Source organism: Eutrigla gurnardus, assembly GCF_963514095.1.
Source record: "Eutrigla gurnardus genome assembly, chromosome: 7".
Taxonomy (NCBI): domain Eukaryota; kingdom Metazoa; phylum Chordata; class Actinopteri; order Perciformes; family Triglidae; genus Eutrigla; species Eutrigla gurnardus.
The window spans coordinates 6405069-6428088 of NC_139921.1; the positions used below are offsets into that span (position 1 = coordinate 6405069).

A 23020-nucleotide genomic window follows, 5' to 3' on the forward strand; every position below is an offset into this window, starting at 1 on the left:
AGATTTTCAGGGCCTTGACAAACGGTGTTCAAAAGCTGAGGACAGAAAATATTCAACCCCATTTAAACAAACTTTCTTGATAATTTGTAAGAATTTGATTTCTTAAAAATAACATCTTGACTAACTGTGCAGCCACAGACTATTGGTTAAATGTAAAATATCACTAGTCTCTTTACTTAAAGGAAATGCCAGACATGCACGATATGTGCCAAATGTCACATTGCAACTGTAGACAAGTGAGCATGCGAGGCTCGTCTCATCATAAAAAAACACATCACCAATTTCACTTTAGTAGATGCCTCAGGGACAGTGGAAATTGGCATTTGGTCTTTGGACTAGTCTCTGTGACGGCACTCAAAGGGTTGATTCAGAGTGATTGTTGTCTGTTAACTCGCTCAAAAAGGAACCTACAGTAGAATAAATGCTAAATGGTTGCGAAGGCCCCCATGGTCATTCTGCAATAACCTCAGGTAGGGGGATCAGAGAGTCTCGTGTCTTCAGTGTCACAGCACTTAAGTTTCATACATTTTACCACGTCAGCAGCAATGATTTTATATGGTTAGGGGATTTTAGAGCAAGATTAGATGAGGACAAGAGATCAGGAGATGGTTGCTCATCTGAGACAATATGCCTCTTTTTCAGTTTTCTTGACTTCTACCCGACTGATTTCTGGTTCTGGAAACTTGTAAAAAAAAAACTCATAACATTGAGCAGAAATGTGAGCTGGAAACATGTTCTTGAACGCCTAGAAACTTCCACGCCAGACAAGATTTCTCGTAAAATAGTTGCCACAGAAGTATTTAATCTTTAGATCTATATTACTGTCCTCAATCTCCTTACCAACATAAACGATTTAAGACATCTGCATGTGCAGATAGCAACATAAATGAAAAATAAATCACATTTCTGTAAGATGCATTAAAAAGTGGATCATGAACAAAAGTAGAACTATTTCCATGCAAGCTTTTCAGTTTCAAAGAAAACCGATATGGAGTTCTAAGTTCCCTTTAGACCTTGATTTGATTTTACGGCAAGCGGCCCTGTTAACTGCTCCCTATTTATATGGAATACTTGGATCAATCAAGAATGTGAACATGTAAGAAGAAGGATGCTGATTTCCACCAGATGTAAAAAAGAGAGCGGAAAATGAACCCTCGGTGCGATGAGCTGCTGAAATTTTACACAGATATGTTGAATGGCATTACACAGCCAGCCACCACGGGCCAAAGCTAACTCATTACCCTGCCATATTCTAGTCAAATCTACTTAGAATTTAGATGATTTTGCTCATATGATACTTATTTTATCCCACTAATCTCTTCCATAATTTGCAGGGAAGAAGCCTGATTTGCACTCTCAGTGACCTGCAGGCTTCCAGACTGCGTGGGCGTGTGTCTGTGCGCTCTACATTTGGGGAGGCAGATTATGCAAGGGGTCCTGCAACCAGCCAGCGTGCCGGCCTCCGTCTTTCACACTGCACTACTTCCTTAAGAGTGTGTGTTTCCCAGATGTGGAGTGTACTTGTGAAGAGATTACAGCGAGGCAGCGTTCAAGACAGGTTGGCAAGCACACTCAAAGTCAGAGAACACAGCAGCCACGTCGCTTTAATGTAGCCGTCATTGCCAATGAAAGAAATCATTCTCTTCTTAATTTCATTTAATCTAATTCCACTACACCACATGATGTGAATGTACTCAGTCTTTGAATAGCTCAAGAAACAGGCAACACAAAACACTCTTCAAAGTGTTCACGGTCGCTCAGGGCGTGCTGCTTTTCATTTTGAAGTTGGCCATCGTTTGACACATAGCTGGGGTGATTTCCTATATATAAATATGGAAATTAATATATATGTATAATCAATGAATGGCATCTTTCTTGGTGTATTAGCAACACTTCCATCCTGTGACAGAATGATGCCAGTTCAGTCTCTTGTCAACAAAGGAAGAGGGGGAACCAGATGGAGAGTTGTTTCTGTGGACTGTAAAACAGCTGACGCAACCACAGCTCAATAAGCAGTGGCACAGGACCTCTCTGACACCCAATTGTTTCCTGAGTTTCTGTGCCCAGCCTTCCGGACCGGAAACTGTTGGGGCACCGGTATCACGGTATGTTCACAGAGGAAGCAAAATAGTAACCTTGACCTCTGACCCCACCTGACTCCACCAATATGATACTCTATGTGGGGTCAGTCACAAGCTACAATGAAAAAAAAAAACGTTTTAGACCCTGGGAACATTCAAACTGAACCTTTAACTTGAGATAGAGTAAACGAAGGTAAAGAAAGAAAATGCCCCAAAATACTTTCTGGTGGCAATGTAGCTTACATTTGTTTGTTTTATTTTATAGTGGATATACTATTATGTCATTGCTGTGTCAACTGACCTCCTTTTTTATTTCATTCAGAAATGACAAGCCTCCACAATCTATGTATAAAGTTTAATATATTGGCAGTTAAGTGTCAGGTTCTTTTTGTCAGAAATCACACAAATTGATATACAGCAATGTTACTAACTTTTTTTTATGTTTGTAGGTTAATTATGAAACCCTCTTTATGACCAGTGCTGGACTATATGGTGTAATTGTGTAACGAGTGCATGAAATCAGTTGCTCAGTTGTGCCAAAAAAAAACGTTTTGATTTCATACTTTATTAACCTACATTACTGCACCCATGTAGGATACCCTACATGTCATTGCTGTATATACATAAAACAAAAAAAGGATTATATGATTAAAATATAACCACAAAAATTATAAAAAAAATAAGTCTGATCACATTTCTTTTCCAAATCTTCACCAAAGAGCAACAGAATAGTTATATAAATGCAACTTGTGTGCATTTAAAAACAAACAAACAAACACTGCTCAAACTGCAATGGAAAATGTACTATTACGTTCTGGTATGAATACAATTGTTTTGTATATGTATGAGGAAGAAAACCACCTGAAAATATTCCTCTACCGCCCTCTGATGGAAAACATATACAAATACACTTTTAAAATACCAATAAATCGTGTTGTAGTTTTAAAATGGTAATGTATATACTGACTATAAAAACGTTCTCTATTATTCTGTCATGTTATATTATTTCTCGTTTGTAAACAAATAAAGCTTCTGCTTTTATTTTGAAAAATGTCACTCAGCTCTTACCCGGAAGCAGTCTCGTGTTGTTATGCTAACGATGTGTCATCGACACATCAGGATTAGGGTGGAAACTGCAAATGTTGGGGAAATAATAGTACCAGGCCCGTGTGCGTTTTCCTTTAGGGGGCAGTTTAAGAGTAGTTAGTGATACTTTCTTAGTGAACACGCTGTCATAAAGTTAACACGCTAGCGGGACTTAAAAACGGACTCCAACTGCTAAGCTACGTTGATCTTCCACAACTGGACTGTTAGCTAAGCGGGCTAACGGCCGATCAGCCCGTCGACTTGACGGGAGAGATGTCCTGCAGCTTACTGGAGTTTTGTCGGCTCCAAGAGCTCAAAACGGTTCGGGACTACTTGTTCCAGAGTCAGAAACCCGAGCCAGTGGAGGATAAGAAACAAACGGGTAAGTTACCAGGGCTACATCAACATACATGTATGTAGCATGCTAGAGCCCGTTAACCACAGTGGGTCCAGCTAGCTACCTCTGCAGGTCTGCATCACACTTAAAGGACAACTAACTGACCTCAAGGAATGGCTAAATAAAGGTATAACTGGGTGGCTAAATGTTGGAAATGGGCGATTACACTTTTAATTATTGGCTACTTACAGGTGGGGAAATTAGATGATCTAGATTGACATAAAGTAACCGCCCTGAATGCATAGCAGGTTTTTAGAGTGGGATAAAATACACTAAATATAAATATCCTGGTAGCCGGATCTGTGTTGAAACAAGAATGCATCCCACATGAATGCCTTTAATCACGACTGTTTCCAACGACCGGATTGCAGTAATGCAAGGTAAATAATTTCATGGTAGGCTCTGTAAAGTGTATGATGCAGAGAGGGTCACCTGTCCTTCCTGCAATGAGTCATCACTCATGAAGCACCTGAACACATCACATAAGACCTATACGCACAGAAAGGCCACCTGTTGTGTTCAAGGACGGGATGTCATCCTGGAGTTTTCTGCTTGATCACCCACTCTTTAATGTTTTCATGTTATTTCCCTGTAGCACAGCCATCATCGGTCCCAGTCGGCATCTCTCACTTTGTTTTTGATGTTTTAGTAGAATATTATTAGCATGTCAGTGTTCAGTTAATATTTGTAGGGGTTGGCTTTAATACCATACCTGACTGTGACTTCACACACACCTCTATAATAGTGGAATTAGACATGACATCACAAATCAGTAATACCCTTCTTATTCCCCTTTTCCCAATAGAAAATGAGCTGTCCTGGGACACTTCTGACTGGGAGGTGTCATGGGATAGTGGTGAAAACAAAGAGGAGGGAGCCACCTCTGCCTCCACGGTCTGTCCTTTTCTTCTTACAGTGTCATTGGCATTGCAAAGCAGCTAACACAAGACTATGAATAAAATGATGACAATCAGAAGCTGTAAAACGTATGTGAAAGTGACCTGAGGTGTTGTCTGTAGTCATCACTCCTCCGACTGACTTTCCTTGCTGCCCCACAGGTGGAGGAGGAGCCCACGGGGCAGAGGGCCGCCTGGCTGCAGGACTGTGTGGTTTCTCTGTCGCCCTGCTCCGACCTGCTGGTAGTGGCCCGCGAACAGAAGGCTGTCTTTCTCTCAGGTCAGATATTTAAACACACAAGAGTGGAATCCGGTTTGATTATATGCAAACCGGTGATTCGGCATTTATATGACACATCCTGGCAAATTAAAATGGAGCTAACATTACAACCTATGTCTCTAAATACAGCTTTTATTGCATCAGTGGAGTGCGTGAGGGCTCGCTGACCTTTTGAGCCCTTTATGTCCATTTCCATAAGTCAGCATCAGGCTGTAAAATGTGAAATAAAACACTTTTAGATAATATATTTTGTGTCATCTCACACTCACCCGTCTACCAGGTGACGTCAGGTAAGTCCCTGAGGGTTCAGGACTTAGACCTTAGGGGGGACATTCAGTCTCATGATGTTCCACTCGGGAGCAGCTGCTGCTGGTAAACTTCTGTATACCTGTTCGATATTAAGCCATTGTTGAGCCGTTGTTTGACTTAATATCAGACTGGTTTGAACATTTTACACACCCCTAACACATAACACTCAAAACACTGCTGTTAACGTTGAATGATTCTTACAGCGAAGTGGCGTACAGACGACAGCGGCAGAGAGGAGATGACCTTGGCTGTGTCTTGGACTGGAACCCTCAGCACTGATGAAGGGTAAGAGGGAAATTCATCACCACAGTTAATGGATTAGCATCATATCTACGGACCAGTTATTAAGGAAAATAATGAACGAGAATAGGGAAGCAACTTAAAGGCAGGTGGGAAAATTAACTTCAGTGCTTCTTCTTAGGTTCAGTACAGTCAACAATATCCTAATTACGGTGTGTTTCCTCCCTGCAGAGAATGTGTGAGCAGCTCTATCTGTATACCACTGGCAAGCCAGAAGAGGTAAGAGTTACTCTTGTAGGAAATAGAAGAGATGAACTGCTTGTGTGTCTGTGTGTTCATTACATTATATATATATATACAGGTGCTGGTCAACGAATTAGAATAATTTGAAATAGTGCAATCATTAAATTCTTTGAATGCATTTTTTGTGCAGAAAGCAAATCAGGTGTTCACCGCACCTGTCCTACTCGTTAGACTAATCACAGAACTCGTTACCTGTAAAAAATTTGCTCAGCTGAGCTTTCCAAAAGGCCCATTTAGGCCATTTAACTGTGACACTGTTGTTTTATTGAATTAGAATAATGGAGAAACCGTTTCATTGAATTAGAATAATTTTTATTATAATTAGAATCATCACTTTCTCAGTATTTTGTGGCTGCCCCCTTGGCTTGTATGACTGCCTGAAGTCTCCGCGGCATCGATTTGACCAGCTTGTCGCAAGTTTCCGCACTCACAGCTTCCCAGGCAGTGGCGATGTTCTGCTTCAGTTGGTCCAGCGTAGTAGGCTTTCTGTCGCGAATTTTCCGCTTGACGATGGCCCAAAGGTTTTCAATGACATTGAGGTCAGGCGAGTTGGCCGGCCATGCCAAAACTTCAAGCTGTTTTTTAGTGAACCAATCTTTGGTCGACTTTGCCGCATGAGCCGGTGCAAGATCCTGTTGAAATATGAAGTCTTCTTCGCCGAACTGTTCCTCAACAGTCGGAATCAGGAACGTTTCCAGAACATCTTGATATACGGCAGCATTGACAGTCGTCTTGAGGAAGCAGAGTCTCCCTACACCTCGAGCGGACATGCATCCCCAGACCATAACGCTCTGGGGAAACTTGACGGATCTTTTCATGCACTCGTGGTTGTAGGTTTCGCCACCACGACGCCAGACACGAGGACCTTGGTCACCGAAGGAGATGCAGAAGCGTGATTCGTCACTGAAGACCACTTTCTGCCAGTCTTCAGCAGTCCACTCGACGTGTTCTTTGGCCCACTTCAGCCGTTTCTCCATTTGTTTCTTGTTCAGCATCGGTTTTACTGCTGGAACGCGAGATTTGAAGCCGAGTTCGCGCAGACGACGGTAAGTGGTTGATCTGGAGACGTCAGCGCCGGTCTGCTTGTTCCACAAGTCGGTGAGCTCGGAAGTGGACTTGAACCGGTTGCTGACTGCGATCTTTCTCAGCTGCTTGTTGTCGCGAGCAGAAGTTTTTCGGACGCCGGAACAGTTGGTGCGCTTGCTGCAGTTTTTCTTGAGAGCTTTGCAGACGGAAGACTGGCTGATGCCGAGCTGCTCAGCAATTTTAGTTTGGGTCAAGCCTTGTTGGCGAAGGGCTTGAATTTGAGCCACTATTCCGGTTGAGAGGTCGCGCTGCTTACCCATGATTGATTTTACAACTTAGAAATTCTACTCAACCCTGACTTTATACTGCACAGTGAACACTCTTCACAGAAAACAAAAATTCGAGCATTTATTCTAATTCAATGAAACGGTTTCTCCATTATTCTAATTCAATAAAACAACAGTGTCACAGTTAAATGGCCTAAATGGGCCTTTTGGAAAGTTCAGCTGAGCAAATTTTTTACAGGTAACGAGTTCTGTGATTAGTCTAACGAGTAGGACAGGTGCGGTGAACACCTGATTTGCTTTCTGCACAAAAAATGCATTCAAAGAATTTAATGATTGCACTATTTCAAATTATTCTAATTCGTTGACCAGCACCTGTATATGTGTGTGTTTGTGTAGGAGCTCCACAGGGCGGCCTGACTGGACATGTGTAGTAGTGGGTTTCACGTCTGGCCATGTCCGCTTCTACACAGAGGTACCTTGTCTATTTTGTCCTCCTTTTTTATTCACTGCAATGTTTTTATATCCTGTGCAACGATTAACAATTTCAGCTAATCAGCAGAAATGAGTAAATAAACCATTCAATATACAGCCTATAAATAGTGTTCCAGTACTAAATGTAACACCGGTTGGTTCCCATCAGAACGGGGTTCTCCTCCTGGCCCAGCTGCTCCACGAGGACCCTGTGTTGAGGCTCAAGTGTCGCACATATGAGATCCCTCGCCATCCCGGAGTAACGGAGCAGGTAATGCACACCAGACACGCCTATCAGGGTATGAAAATGATGTTCTAATTCAATGGAACACATTGTCATATCAGAACGTGTGTGTGTGTGTGCGTGTGTGTGTGTGCGTGTGTGTGTGTGTGTGTGTGTGTGTACGTACTGAACAGGCATTCTCATTCATTCTCGAGTGAGATGAAAAGATATCTGCATAATAAAGATGGAAACGAAAGCCAGCAGTCAAGTATTTCAGCACACATTTGGACAGAGCCAGGCTGTTTCCTGTCTTAATTGTATGCTACGCTAACTGGCTGCTGGTTGTAGCTTCATATTTACCATACAGTGTGTGAAATATCTTCTCTCAATAAGAAAGAACATCTTGAACAATTTCAGTGTGGAGTCTTGAACTTAGGATCTCATCTTTCTGATTAAACTCGGTTCATGGTTCACCTCTGACCTTTTGACCATATGCCCTTCATTGTATTCAGCAAATGTGTTTTCTCCCGTCACAGCACGAGGAGTTAAGCATCCTCTACCCAGCTGCTCTGGTCACCATCGACGGCTTCAGCCTCTTTCAGTCTCTGCGTGCCTGCAGGAACCAGGTGGCCAGAGGTATTGCTGCACGTGTGGGATTGTGTGTCTGCATTCACAGTGTGTGCGTGCGTTTGTGTGTTTTATATTGTCGGATGAGAGTCATGGGGTGTTAAACATGAAGGATTGTGTTAAGTCTTAAATGTATTCATCAGTGTGCTAACTAGTGATGTGTTCTTCACTTCCTGGCTGGGTGGAAAGTGTTTGCCACAAGGCATTCAGGTACACACACACACACACACACACACACACACACACACACACACACAGTGTGTAGAAGGTTAGCAGCGGTTCTCTGAACATCTAGTAGAGCTGCGTGTGCGTGTGTGTGTGTTGTGTGTTGTGTGTTGTGTGTGTGTGTGTGTCCTACATTCGAGTGCTCCAGATTTAAATGTTGCTAAATGCAAGACATTCTACCTGTAGATGGTAAAGATTTGGTAAACACATGATGAAGTGTGTTTCTTCCCCCAGCGACAGCCGCAGGCAGTGATGTGATCCAACCCCCTCCCCTGGCCTATAAGAAGTGGGGTCTGCAGGACATGGACACCATTGTGGACCACAGTAGTGTGGGTAAGAGACTATATTTTAAAGATTAAAATCATCTTTATTCATACGGATGATTGATTGCCTTATGATGGACTGACTGATTGACTTGGATTTATATAATATGGCACAGGGTTAAAGTGATGAGAGGTCATTCTGAATCGTTATTGCAGCACTTTTCATTCCACATGTTCCGATGTTATGGGCTGTACTCGTTTTGACATCACAAGCTATTGAAGTTTTCAATTCAAGATTTGAATTTCTGTGGTCATTTTATCACAAAATGTAAAAAAAAAATTATAATAATAATTTGGATTGATTTTTTGATTTTTGACAAATTTTTCTTACAATGCTCTGGAGTTAGTGGAAATGTTTGGATCACACAAGTCAGAAACAATCCTACGCAGCCACCACTGGAATTCTACAAATAATATAATACTAATATTATTACAGTAGCCTGTTTAAATACTTTAAACAGAATAAATAGACGTGAAAAAATCCTGCTTTCTTCGAATGTTGATTAAGAGTTTGAATGTCAACGTTATGAATGATATGTATGTATGTATGTATGTATGTGTGTATGTATGTACTGTATGTATGTATGTATGTTTGTATGCAATATACTGCATTGAATAAGAAGTAAAAGTCTATTTTATTTAAAAAGAAAAGTGAACAAATGATGACTGAGGATGGATGAAGGCCATTTTCTTGTGTCCCTGTTCATCCCTGCTCTGTCTCATGTCTCTGCAGGCATTATGACGCTGTGTGTGTTCGACCAGATGAAGAATGCATCCATCCTGGGGGGCTTCAATGCTTCGGTCAAGGGCAGCCCCCCCGCCATGAGCCAGTATGTCACTGTGGGAGGTGGGCCGTACACAGGCTTCTACTATGCTGTAGAGGTGAGTGGGAGACGTGGTTGTTTATTATGACTCTGTACATAGAATATATATTATAATATATTATATTATTACATATTACTGTCCAGGCAGCTTAACGAGTATCTAAATTCACTCACTGAAGTCCACCACACAGTGAGTTCCCGTGTTGTAGTGCTGGCCACGTTTAGTGAGAATCATTATATCCTACATAGTGGACTCAAATGTTCACACAATTCATCTTGAACGTTACTTTACAGCCGCTGGCCACCAACCGAGCATCAGATACCATCATGCATGTGGATGAAGGAAACATGACAGACTGATGTGAGCAGGGAGAGTTAGTTGTGGTGTGACAAAAAAATATTTTATGTTAGCAGACGGTCACAAAGTACTTTGAATGTATTTATTAATTTGGAATAAAATGCTAAGTGCCTCCATGTGGACAACAACGGCGTATGCCACCCCTTCCCCTCTTGACTTTCACAATAAAAGCCCTGGACATATACACGGCATCCATGCTTACCAGGAGAACTTAAATTACAACAAATTAGCTGAAATATGTATTGATTATATATATATTTTATATATAAGATGAACTCACTTTAAAGTGGTCCACATCGACCTGCCTGGATAGTGAGTGATCTCGGACCCAACCTAATTCTAAGTGTTGACGGTACAATACTTCTGGATGTATTTGGGAGAGTAAACGCAGCTGATTGTTTTCTGTCTGTAGGGAAGCTCCCAGCCTCTCCTCTCTCACGTGGCTCTAGCTGTGGCCAGTAAACTCACCTCGGCCCTCTTCAGTGCTGCCAGGTTTGTATGTGTGTGTGAAAGCAAGCTTCCATGTGTGTAGAAGCAAGGTTACCAGCATTAATTACCAATAACAGCATCATTGATTATTAGAAACCAGGTTAAGTGAACGATAGGACGAAACTAGTGACCACATTTTGATTTGTACGGCAGCCCGATCAATACTGTGAGTTATAGGCTGCTATATCTCTGCTGAATGCCAGCTTAATGCATACAGGGTGGTTTGCTTTCATCCTCCATTGAGTCTCTTTTTAAGTGTATCTTGTCAGCGCCTCCTCTCCTTAATAACCTTTTCTTACATTCTAGTCTCCCTTAATCGTCTTTTAACATCATCTTATTGGTCGAACGTTCTCCGTGTCTATTCCACCTAACTTCATCCCTCTCGTGCGTTTTTCCTCCAGTGGATGGTTAGGTTGGAACAAGCACAAGAACGAAGAGGAGGCTGTTCAGAAACAGAAGCCCAAGGTGGAGCCTACGACTCCTTTGGGGATCAGGTAGCCATCGTGATATCTCATCGCCTCATTGATATTGATAATATGAAGCTTGTTGATGTCCCTCCGTAGTCCTGTCTCCTAAACCGGACCTCTTCCACCCAGGTTTGGTCTCCCAGACTCTCGTCGCCACGGTGAGTCCATCTGCCTGTCGCCCTGCAACACGCTGGCTGGGGTGACGGACGACTTTGGTCGGGTCACGCTGCTGGACTTGGCTCGGGGCATCGCTATCCGCATGTGGAAAGGTGAGAATATAGAAGATTTATTATACGCTATATTTACAATATGTTCACATTTTCAGCCTTTTCTGACGGGGAACTGAAGCCGTTCATCTATCCTCTCTTCTGAACCATATTCCTTATTTAATTTCCCATTGTTTGTTGTAAATATGACTCTTCTTGAATGTAACTGCAGGTTACCGAGACGCTCAACTGGCTTGGCTGCAGGTTCCAGAGGAGCGAGGTGATCGGGAGTTCTCCCCCTCTGCCTCTCTGCCCAGGCGGCATGCTTTGTTCCTGGTCATCTACGCCCCCCGTAGGGGGATCCTGGAGGTGTGGGGGATGCAGCAGGGGCCTCGAGTAGGAGCCTTCACCGTGGGCAAACACTGCAGGTACAAACCATGCACTCTCAAAATGAAGGCCTTCACTTTTCTGACAGCTATTTTCACATATAATACCACGGGATCATATACTGTACCCTCAGACACTCAAGGATCTTGGGAATGGCACCCAATACGATATGGTTGCATGTTCACTTCCAGGTTGCTGTATGCGGGCTACCGTCTGATGGGGGTCAACAGTGTGACCAGTCAGGGCTGGCAGCTCCACACCCAGCAGGTGTGTCTGCTGGATCCCATCACAGGAGCTTTGAGGACGGTGAACATTCCCTTCCACCTGGCCCTAAGGTTGGTTCACATCACATATAGATAGATCAGCTGCTTGTCATGCACGGCAGGAGTACCAGCACAGAAGCAGAGCAATGTACTGCTGTGGACGGGGGCAGCAGCTAAACATATGTAAGACACCTCAAACATCTACAAAACGAGTATAGTATGCAATGCTTCTTTGCCTCTTTAACTTGCCTGCAGAAGGTGAACTGAAGCTGTTATCTCTTTAACCAGACTAGTAGTCATTTTACCTTGTAGAGCACAGGAGCGGCTGAGCTACGGCTGCCTTGACCAGCTCATTTATTTGTGTTATTTTGTGACTTTAGTGAATCCAAACTAATCCTTTAAAACACCAAAGTCACACAAACAAACTAACCAAGCCAGGCAAAAGGGTCTGGTGGCGTTGGAGAGAGCCTTTTAAAGAGGGCAGAGGGCTCATCTTACCCCATCTCCTCCGTTTCAGTGACAAGAAGAGCGAGCGGGCCAAAGATATGCACCTGTTAAAGAGACTGACGACTCTACTGAGGAGCAGAGAGGTGGAGCCTGGTGAGAGATGCAGGACTTGAATGGAGGTGGAGATCTAATGGGAGATGTTTGTGCTGACTCGTCTTCTCTTTTCAGATATTTTGGAGTGCGAAGCCAAAAGTGTGCTGCTGGATATCAAACACCCCGCCATTAAGAAGCAGGTGCGACCAGATGGCATCACACACAGTAGTGGCTTTGTGGTGACAGTCCTGTGTTTAACTGCAGTCTTCACACTTCCTTATGAATATTTCCTTATAGGCTTTGGAGTCTCTGCTGTCGAACAAGAACGCTCCGGTTTCATGTCTTACTAACATCACATCCGCCTTATATGACACTCTGAAGCAACAAGGTACCATGTCTGTTTATCATGAAGGGAAGATATTGTGGGCTGAAATGTGAAGTACTGTAAATGTATTTGTGTATTTGTATGACAGACCCTGAAGAAGTGGATGCAGAGTTACTCCAGCTCTGCTCGTCCCAGCTGAAGTTACTTCAGCTCTACACCGACATCCAGCAGCTGCACTCTGCTGCAGACACGGAGGCCTGCTCTGAAAACGTGAGAGGACATTAACATTTCATAATACAGAACTACCCACATACGCTTTTTAAAGGGCCATTTATTATGACTGCTAACATGAGCTCTTCCCCCAGCAGGACTCCCTTGAAGGCATAGCGGATGAGCTGTCCCGTGTTGGCCCCACCTTGCAGTGCTACGCCCAGCTCACCTCCAGACCCAGCGTCTCCTTTGCCCAGGACTCCCCCGACTCACTGCTGCCGGCCCGGGCCTTCCTCTCCCAGATGGAGTGTGTGGAGGACGAGGAGTTGAGGGTAATCCGCGGCTCTGAAACCGAATGGAATCAGCTAGGTATGGAAACACGTGCACACATTGAATGCCTGGTTATTAGCACAGTTACCCCAGTCCATTGTGTATGACGTGTATTCGACATTATAGAAACGCTCACAATAAGTTGATTGTGGTGATTTTCATTATCAGGGTGACTTGAAAACGCTGTTTACCTCAATATGATGGTAGAAAAGTAATAATAGAGCTGATCTAGTTAATACCAGATATACAGATATATTTATCTTTCTTTTATGATTTATGATGATTTTAAGATTATTTGATAGTTTTTCACTAAAAAGGATGTTTGTGTGTCTTCTGTGATGGAATATAATGTAAATGATACGTGTTTAAGTGCCATTTTAAGAGTTGCAAGCATGTTTTGGTGATTATCAGGATGCTGTCTGTCTCAGTGAGATTCTATCGCTGAGTTTCTAAACTTTCTAAAATAAAAAGTGCAGGTAGGGTTGGCACAAGTCACAGGGAGGATTGTGGAGGAGAGAAGAATTTGACCTTTTGATAAACTGACTGAGAACGGTGCTTTTGTGTGTAGGAAACTTCATGTTCTGGGGTTGTCTGTGTGGAAAGAGTCCTCTCCATAAAGTCTGTGACACCCTGCAGCAGGCTGGCATCAGGCCACAGCAGCTGCTGGTAAGATACAGAACATATTTTGTTATTTCATGTAAAATAACTGCAGTGACGGTAGTACAGTGGTGCCACCATTCTAACTGAATGCATTTTTTCCTCTGGTATTGATTTTTTCCTCTTGTGCACCCGTTTGTCCTTCTCTCAGTCTCTGCTGCTAAGTGTGTGGTTGCAAAGAGAGAAGGAGGTGCTACAGAAGCCAGAAGAAACCGTTAGAAACCTGCACACCCTGCTCATCGCCCTCAGCAACATGAAAGGTGTGTGCTGGTGTCCGGTGTGTGCTGACTGAAAGGACGAGGAGACGCTCATCGCCTCTTCTTTCTGTCTTCAGGTGCCGTTGAGGAGTCGTGGGACACCCAGTCCATCTCTCCCTGGTGGCACCAAGTCCGCTCCACATGCATCCAGTCACACAACGCCGCCGCGGCTCTGCTGGCTGCCTTCGTGGCTCACCGCGCCGCCAAGGCTAGCATCACAAGCCGGGCTGACAGCAAGGTGGGGAGGGTCCACAAACAGAAACACACGAGAGCAGGCAGAGCTATTAAAATGTATATTATGGCCCATGAAAATGGTTTACTCTTCTCCAATCTGAAGAGTAAAAATGATTATTTATGAATTATTATCTGTATGGGAAATGTCTCGGCAAGTACAATCATTTGATTGAAGAGCTGAAAACGTGCAGCGTCACTCTGCTGGTGTTACCACGGTAACGAGTTAAAAGAAATACCCTGGCCTCGGGAGAAAACGCTTTGAATGAACAACTCTGATTGTTTTTGTAGCGTGGCGTTGCTACTCCCCCACCTCCTTCCCCAACTAATGAAGTTCAATCAAACCACTCAAATGATGGGGTTTCAAAGACACACAGTAGATTGTAAATGCCACAAAAATAGAAGAATACGCTGAAGTGATTCAGTCCAACAGCACTAAAACTATTCTAATATCAACCACTAAACTCACTAAACTCTCTGATGGATGTGTGTGTGACAGCTGCAGTCGGAGTGGGAGGCGGTGTCCCTGGAGCTGGAGCAGTGGGTGGTGTGTGTTCGCCAGCTGGAGGACGTGCTGGTGCTGCAGACTCTGCTGTTGGTGCCTCCTCCTGAGGGAGCAGCAGGGGGCGCTGCAGCTCAGTGCTCCATCAAATCGCTGCTGGAAGGAGGCACAGGTAGGATGTGAAGAAGAATGTCCTCAGGGATTTATATTTATACAGGCAGACAGACAGGCTCACACGAAAGTAAGACAGCAACACTTCACTGGTAGTTTGTCTGTGTTCATGTCTGTTTTTATTCTTTCACAACCCATATTCTAGTAAACACACCCCTGGTCTGTAACAGGTCTGTAGTCTCAGAGGGTCCCACCACGGGTCTGTAACAGGTCTGTAGTCTCAGAGGGTCCCACCACGGGTCTGTAACAGGTCTGTAGTCTCAGAGGGTCCCATGGTCTGTAACAGGTCTGTAGTCTCAGTGGGTCCCTCCACTGGTCCGTAACAGGTCTGTAGTCTCAGTGGGTCCCACCACTGGTCTGTAACAGGGCTGTAGTCTCAGTGGGTCCCCTGGTCTGTAACAGGTCTGTAGTCTCAGTGGGTCCAACCACTGGTCTGTAACAGGTCTGTAGTCTCAATGGGTCCCACCACTGGTCTGTAACAGGTATGTAGTCTCAGTGGGTCCACCACTGGTCTGTAACAGGTCTGTAGTCTCAGTGGGTCCCACCACTGGTCTGTAACAGGTCTGTAGTCTCAGTGGGTCCCATGGTCTGTAACAGGTCTGTAGTCTCAGTGAGGTCCCTCCACTGGTCTGTAACAGGTCTGTAATCTCAGTGGGTCCCACCACTGGTCTGTAACAGGTCTGTAGTCTCAGTGGGTCCACCACTGGTCTGTAACAGGTCTGTAGTCTCAGTGGGTCCCACCACTGGTCTGTAACAGGTCTGTAGTCTCAGTGGGTCCCATGGTCTGTAACAGGTCTGTAGTCTCAGTGGGTCCCTCCACTGGTCTGTAACAGGTCTGTAATCTCAGTGGGTCCCATGGTCTGTAACAGGTCTGTAGTCTCAGTGGGTCCCTCCACTGGTCTATAACAGGTCTGTAGTCTCAGTGGGTCCCACCACTGGTCTGTAACAGGTCTGTAGTCTCAGTGGGTCCCACCCCTGGTCTGTAACAGGTCTGTAGTCTCAGTGGGTCCTCCACTGGTCTGTAACAGGTCTGTAGTCTCAGTGGGTCCCACCACTGGTCTGTAACAAGTCTGTAGTCTCAGTGGGTCCCACCCCTGGTCTGTAACAAGTCTGTAGTCTCAGTGGGTCCCACCACTGGTCTGTAACAGGTCTGTAGTCTCAGTGGGTCCTACCACGGGTCTGTAACAGGTCTGTAGTCTCAGTGGGTCCCACCACTGGTCTGTAACAGGTCTGTAGTCTCAGTGGGTCCCACCACGGGTCTGTAACAGGTCTGTAGTCTCAGTGGCTCCCATGGTCTGTAACAGGTCTGTAGTCTCAGTGGGTCCCTCCACTGGTCTGTAACAGGTCTGTAATCTCAGTGGGTCCCATGGTCTGTAACAGGTCTGTAGTCTCAGTGGGTCCCACCACTGGTCTGTAACAGGTCTGTAGTCTCAGTGGGTCCCACCCCTGGTGGACTGAGGTCTGTAGTCTCAGTGAGGTCCTATCACTGGTCTATAACAGGTCTGTAGTCTCAGTGGGTCCCACCCCTGGTCTGTAACAGGTCTGTAGTCTCAGTGGGTCCCATGGTCTGTAACAGGTCTGTAGTCTCAGTGGGTCCTCCACTGGTCTGTAACAGGTCTGTAGTCTCAGTGGGTCCCACCACTGGTCTGTAACAAGTCTGTAGTCTCAGTGGGTCCCACCCCTGGTCTGTAACAAGTCTGTAGTCTCAGTGGGTCCCACCACTGGTCTGTAACAGGTCTGTAGTCTCAGTGGGTCCCACCACGGGTCTGTAACAGGTCTGTAGTCTCAGTGGGTCCCTCCACTGGTCTGTAACAGGTCTGTAGTCTCAGAGGGTCCCACCACTGGTCTGTAACAGGTCTGTAGTCTCAGTGGGTCCCATGGTCTGTAACAGGTCTGTAGTCTCAGAGGGTCCCACCACTGGTCTGTAACAGGTCTGTAGTCTCAGTGGGTCCCACCACTGGTCTGTAACAGGTCTGTAGTCTCAGTGGGTCTCACCACTGGTCTGTAACAGGTCTGTAGTCTCAGTGGGTCCCACCACTGGTCTGTAACAGGTCTGTAGTCTCAGTGGGTCCCACCACTGGTCTGTAACAGGTCTGTAGTCTCAGTGGGTCCACCACTGGTCTGTAACAGGTCTGTAGTCTCAGTGGGTCCACCACTGGTCTGTAACAGGTCTGTAGTCTCAGTGGGTCCCTCCACTGGTCTGTAACAGGTCTGTAGTCTCAGTGGGTCCCATGGTCTGTAACAGGTCTGTAGTCTCAGTGGGTCCCTCCACTGGTCTGTAACAGGTCTGTAGTCTCAGTGGGTCCCATGGTCTGTAACAGGTCTGTAGTCTCAGTGGGTCCCACCACTGGTCTGTAACAGGTCTGTAGTCTCAGTGGGTCCCTCCACTGGTCTGTCACAGGTCTGTAGTCTCAGTGGGTCCCATGGTCTGTAACAGGTCTGTAGTCTCAGTGGGTCCCTCCACTGGTCTGTAACAGGTCTGTAGTCTCAGTGGGTCCCATGGTCTGTAACAGGTCTGTAGTCTCAGTGGGTCCCACCACTGGTCTGTAACAGGTCTGTAGTCTCAGTGGGTCCCTCCACTGGTCTGTAACAGGTCTGTAGTCTCAGTGGGTCCCATGGTCTGTAACAGGTCTGTAGTCTCAGTGCGTCCCATGGTCTGTAACAGGTCTGTAGTCTCAGTGGGTCCCACCACTGGTCTGTAACAGGTCTGTAGTCTCAGTGCGTCCCATGGTCTGTAACAGGTCTGTAGTCTCAGTGCGTCCCATGGTCTGTAACAGGTCTGTAGTCTCAGTGGGTCCCACCACTGGTCTGTAACAGGTCTGTAGTCTCAGTGGGTCCCACCACTGGTCTGTAACAGGTCTGTAGTCTCAGTGGGTCCCACCACTGGTCTGTAACAGGTCTGTAGTCACCACCATTCAAAAACATTACCGGGTTTCTAACATACAAAGCTTAACACAAATGGGTGAAGTATTCCTTTAATCCTGCTTAGAAGCGGGTTAGTGGTGAACTTTAGCCTTGTGTGGCCGAAATGAGTATTACAACAATAAACACCTAAAAAAGTTAAAAAGATTATCGTGGCAAAAACAATTGGGATCAGATGAAATCTGTATTTCTGACTTGCCTCTCAGGGCTTCTGTAATCTTCTAGTTGTGTCTTAATAACTCAGATTACTTGTGATCTGTTCACGTCGATGTGTTAAGGTGGAATTGCCGACAGTGTCTCCAAGTGGGTGTTCAGGCACAACTTGGCCCCCGAGCGGCTGAAGGACATTCTCCAGAAGCAGGAGTCTGAAGGAGAAGGAAAGGAGGAGAAGAGCCAGGAGGACACAGACAGGACAGCAGGTCAAGACTCAGGAACTGATGACATTAATGTTGGCTCTCGTGTGAAAGATGTAACTGTTATGTTGTTATATCACCCTCACATCCATCTGTCTGACACTGTCCCTGTGTTCTCCAGAGCTGCTGGTTGCAGTGTGCCAGAGGTTCCCACACTCCCTCTCCCCTGACCTGCTCTTCGCTCACTGCTGCTGGGAATATGTAGTGCAGTGGAACAAAGACCCTGAGGTGCACATTCACTTATACACGCGTTTACACTTTCACTAAAGGGGAAAGGCAGCTTCCCTAAATCCAAAGAACCAATCACCTTTTGTTCTTAAATCTGGACCTGCTTCTCTTCCTAGGAGGGCCGATACTTCTGGTGGGCTGTGGAACATTTGAAGCTGGTCTCCAGTCCACACATTCAACTAGGTGAGGGCCTTTTTCTGTACATGCTTATCACATGCAAATCTTTTAATATATGTTGAATCTATCTGATATATTTGTATCTGAATTATTATCATTGGACTTCCCAGGTATTTCTACCATGATGTGGAGCACGTTCATTGTGAAGCGTTTCTCAGCAGCGACCTTCCTCATGGAGAAGGTAAGTCCTGCAGGATCTGCCTGAGGGATCTGTGAGGCTGTGTCTAAAGTGTTGACATGTCTCTTTCCCAGGTGGGGAAGGCCCCCAAAGACCGCTTATGTCGACGGGTAAGTGCACGTGGGTTTGATGGGATTCTTCCACGTGTAAAGTGTTCTGCTGTGTGTAATAAGGACGTGCTCGTCTGTGTGCAGGATGTCGGGATGGGAGACAAAGCGGTGACGTCCTTCTTGGGCTGCTGCGTCCAGCTGCTGCAGATCCTCATGGAGGTGACTGCAGTGTTGGTTAAGAATCAGAGCCATTTGTCTTTTATTGATTACTATGTAAGTAAACAGATTCCAGGAAGAAAGCATGGAGGAGCCCGTCACTGCCACGACTAACCTAACCTGTAGCTAGCTAGCTAGCTAGCCTGCTGCTTGCAACCACAGTGAATGTCTGATATGGTTTCTCCACGCGTTAGTTCAGTCACCTTGTTGATTTGATGCATCATGAAAACTGGAAGTTTCACGTTTCCACATCAGACCCGTGCACTGTATTTGCATACGCGCCCACGATTGGCTTGCAAGCTAGTGATGTCACAAATCCTGCTTGTATGTAGACGTATTAAACATGATCCTGAAGCATCACAGTGAAGGTGAAGCAAACACACTGTGCATGTGTTGAATTCTGCACTCGACTGTGTTAACCTGGGTTGTGATGGTGATGTGAATGACCTTTTGAAGGAGACGAGCCGTCCTCCTCAGCATCTCTTCTGTCCCCTTCCTTTCAGGCGGACTCGGCGGTGGAGGAGGTTCCCGCCCCCGAGTTGTCCGTGGAGGAGGCGTGGTGCGGGGCGGAAGGCCCTGCGTCTCTAGCTGAGCTCGCCCTGGAGCAGAGAGGCGTCCACTACCCGCTGGTGCAGCACCACTGCCTGTTAGCCTCCCTGCTACATGCTACGATGACCTTCAGTCTCAGGGTCAAACCTCTCAGCCTGTTTGACAGCAAGGTGAGGACATGGACACACAAAAACACCGTCTTCAGTTTCATCTGGTGGATTTCCTCCTATATATTCTTTTGTGTCCTTGCAGATTATTATTCTTATTTGTTTTATGCACGATGCTTTGTTAATAACTCTCTCTGTCTCTCAGGGTAAGAATGCTTTCTTCAGAGATCTGACCACCATCCAGTTGATGCCCAGTGGAGACATGGACCCGAGCCTGGTGTCGCTACGGAAAGAGGTGAGAGGTGGATTCACACCTTGAAACGTTGAAATGTGTTGTCGTCTCATTCCATCTCCTCCTCGCCGTTTCATCTGTTGTTTCCCTACAGTTCCTCCTGCGGGTGCTGACCGGCTGGGTGGAGGCTATAGATGAACCTTCCAGCTCCGCCTCTGGCCCCAGACCCCCACCTCTCCCCTCGAGTGGTCCCAAGGCCGACTGGTGGCCCTCGCTGTCTCTGGAGCTGGGCTCCCTGCTGCAGGTCAACCCAGACATCCTGAGACGACACCTCGTCTGCGAGCTCTACAACCAAGGCCTGGACCTCCGGGCTGAGGAGGCAAGAGAAACTTGGGATGATGCTACTTTTGTTGAACCTTCCTTCTGACCACAGTGCTTGATAACGCATGCAGTCCACTGTCCTGCTCTGACTTTGCATCTTCTGTTTGTCTCCCAGGTGATGTTAGAGGTGGAAGACAAGGACGTGCTGGGCTCCCAGCTGCTGGTGCTGACCGGCCAGAGGCTGAGTTACTCGCTGCTCCACAGCCAGAGCCAGACGCAAGCGGCCATGGAGCTGCTGGCCCGCCTGCCCCCAACCCTCTGCACATGGCTCAAGGCTATGGTGAGACTCCCACACCATGCCATGTTGTATAACCAATGAGGGACCGTATGATATGATATTTCATGTCACGATTACCCTGGCCAAATAATTAATTAATCCAGATAATCATCAAAATATTCTTAAACTCACAAATATTTTTATTGCATCGTGAATGAGACACAAAATAAGATGGTCTCCCTGCATAAATAACTTTGTATCCAGTATTTTTAAATCGGGCTCTATTTTTCACTTTTCTACCATAACAAGCCAGACAGCTTTTCTTTTTTTAATCCCGATCCACAATAAAAATCCTGTACGGTCTCATCGCTTCACAGGAGACCTTTCAGTCAGAGGTTCTTTTGTATTCTGTTTAAAAGTGCTTTTTTATGTCCAGCGTTTTCAGTTCAACCTGAACCACAAATCCTACAGATCCTCACATCAACACATTACTGTCTGCAGACCCGGTCCGAACTGAGCAACTGAGGATAATTAGACCCGCTTCAGAATATTCTGAGCCCAAATAGAGCGAGAAAACCAATATTGGCAGCAGCATGATGCACTTTCACTTTAATATTAATGTCCCAAGAATGTTCATACAGTCATAGAAATGTATTCCAAAATAATTTGAGCATAATTTAGGCAAAGAATAATTAATAGGAATTGTTGATTCTCAGAATCCTGTTTTCACTCCAGCACAGTTGTTCAGTTTATTCAGTCTGTAATAGTCAATAGAGACTTTCCATTCTAGGTTGACCTCTAGGTTGACCTCTAGGTTGACCTCTAGTATATAATGTGTGTTTGTACTGCAGGACCCCGGTGAGCTGCGCTGCCCCCTGGTCCCCCTCCCTCAGACCAGCAGGCTGGTCAGCCGTCTGATAGAAATCCTGCCGGAGAACCACGCCCAGTACAGCCTGGCCCTGCACCTCCTGGAGGCCGTGGAGGCCCTCACCACCGAGGCCTGACCCTGAGAGGGAGGGGGGTCAAAGGTCAAGGGAGGCAGATGGAGAGAGGATCATCGTGTTGCCGGAGACGGATGAAGGCAGGGAAGTCGTGTCTGGGGATGGCTTCTGAACAAAACCAGGACTTGTGGAGTCCAGACGTGAACTCACATGTATGACAGTCGACAAAGGGAGAGAAGATGAACGCACTGCTCGTCCTCTAACGCCACCGAGACGGAGATTTTCTGTTTTATCGTTCAGCTCATGTTAATCTGAAAACTTAATTGTAGGAGGCAGCGATGAACAGAGGTTATGGGAGGCTTTTAACTTTGTTTTTAATCATCATATTGTTGTGCATGTAAGATAAATAATATTGAATCCTTGTGTTATTGAAGAGTTTTGTCTGGAGGATACGTGGATGAGGTGGTGATGGAGGGATGGGGCATGTCTATTGTCTGGAGGATACGTGGATGAGGTGGTGATGGAGGGATGGGGCATGTCTATTGTCTGGAGGATACGTGGATGAGGTGGTGATGGAGGGATGGGGCATGTCTATTGTCTGGAGGATACGTGGATGAGGTGGTGATGGAGGGATGGGGCATGTCTATTGTCTGGAGGATACGTGGATGAGGTGGTGATGGAGGGATGGGGCATGTCTATTGTCTGGAGGATACGTGGATGAGGTGGTGATGGAGGGATGGGGCATGTCTATTGTCTGGAGGATACGTGGATGAGGTGGTGATGGAGGGATGGGGCATGTCTATTGTCTGGAGGATACGTGGATGAGGTGGTGATGGAGGGATGGGGCATGTCTTTTCTTTGTCAGCTCACCTTCGTTTTCTGATTCACCTTCTAGGAGTCGTGTGTTCTCAGTGTGCCATATGAGTTCTGTTATTTCTCCCTCCACTCTCACTTTCCCTCTCACGGACGAGACATGTATGATAAAGAGATATGGACCTTATTTTTATTTATATAAGCAGTACTGTACTAGCTGTGCCTGTAAACCTCTGTTCTGGATCCCACTGGGATCATCCGTCCAGAATAAAGAGGTTTCTCAACAGTCTAGTTGTTGTTGACTTAATGCACGTTATTGGCTGCTTCTTTAGTTCTGCTGACACGTATGACATGTTTAGAGTTATATAGTATGTCATAAAAGCTCAGAGTATTGTATGTTGTACAAACTGAGAGTACAGATACCATGAAGTCATAAAAATAGTATAAAACATGTCCAGTCTAGTATGTAAGTAAAGTATATCACAATAAAAGTCATAGTATATTTATTAAAAACTAAAAAAAAGTCATAGTATACTTTTATGTGTATAATTCATATTGTAGTGTCACAAGAAATCGTGGCAGTTTGTTGTAAGTCACTGAAAGGT

The 23020-nt window shown here is 45.6% G+C and overlaps 1 protein-coding gene across 4 annotated transcripts; it reads left to right on the forward strand.

Annotated features, from left to right (window-relative positions):
• Positions 1-3178: 3178 nt before the first annotated feature.
• On the forward strand, positions 3179-22701 carry rab3gap2 (RAB3 GTPase activating protein subunit 2 (non-catalytic)). Of its 4 annotated transcripts, none has more exons than XM_084013975.1 (35): positions 3179-3549; positions 4370-4458; positions 4623-4740; positions 5253-5334; positions 5521-5568; positions 7302-7377; positions 7546-7647; positions 8136-8235; positions 8686-8784; positions 9508-9656; positions 10369-10448; positions 10847-10939; positions 11042-11181; positions 11351-11546; positions 11697-11840; positions 12286-12368; positions 12444-12508; positions 12606-12696; positions 12782-12903; positions 12999-13212; positions 13742-13839; positions 13982-14090; positions 14165-14325; positions 14818-14992; positions 18192-18332; positions 18448-18554; positions 18671-18737; positions 18842-18912; positions 18984-19019; positions 19104-19232; positions 19679-19894; positions 20037-20126; positions 20218-20442; positions 20560-20724; positions 21513-22701. In XM_084013975.1, the coding sequence occupies exons 1-35, from the start codon at positions 3441-3443 to the stop codon at positions 21663-21665; spliced, it is 4143 nt and encodes a 1380-aa protein (XP_083870101.1). In that variant the 5' UTR covers positions 3179-3440; the 3' UTR covers positions 21666-22701. The 4 variants fall into 4 exon arrangements, with proteins under 4 accessions (XP_083870101.1, XP_083870102.1, XP_083870103.1 ...); XM_084013976.1 differs by having other exon boundaries at positions 13002-13212; XM_084013977.1 differs by having other exon boundaries at positions 3180-3549; positions 19104-19178.
• Positions 22702-23020: the final 319 nt, after the last annotated feature.

Coding starts and splice junctions, on each gene's coding strand:
- rab3gap2 (XM_084013975.1), top strand. CDS start 3,441: ATGTCCTGCAGCTTACTGGAGTTTTGTCGGCTCCAAGAGCTCAAAACG. Junction 11,182..11,350: donor CGCTATCCGCATGTGGAAAG/GTGAGAATATAG, acceptor ATGTAACTGCAG/GTTACCGAGACGCTCAACTG. Junction 13,840..13,981: donor TCAGGCCACAGCAGCTGCTG/GTAAGATACAGA, acceptor TCCTTCTCTCAG/TCTCTGCTGCTAAGTGTGTG.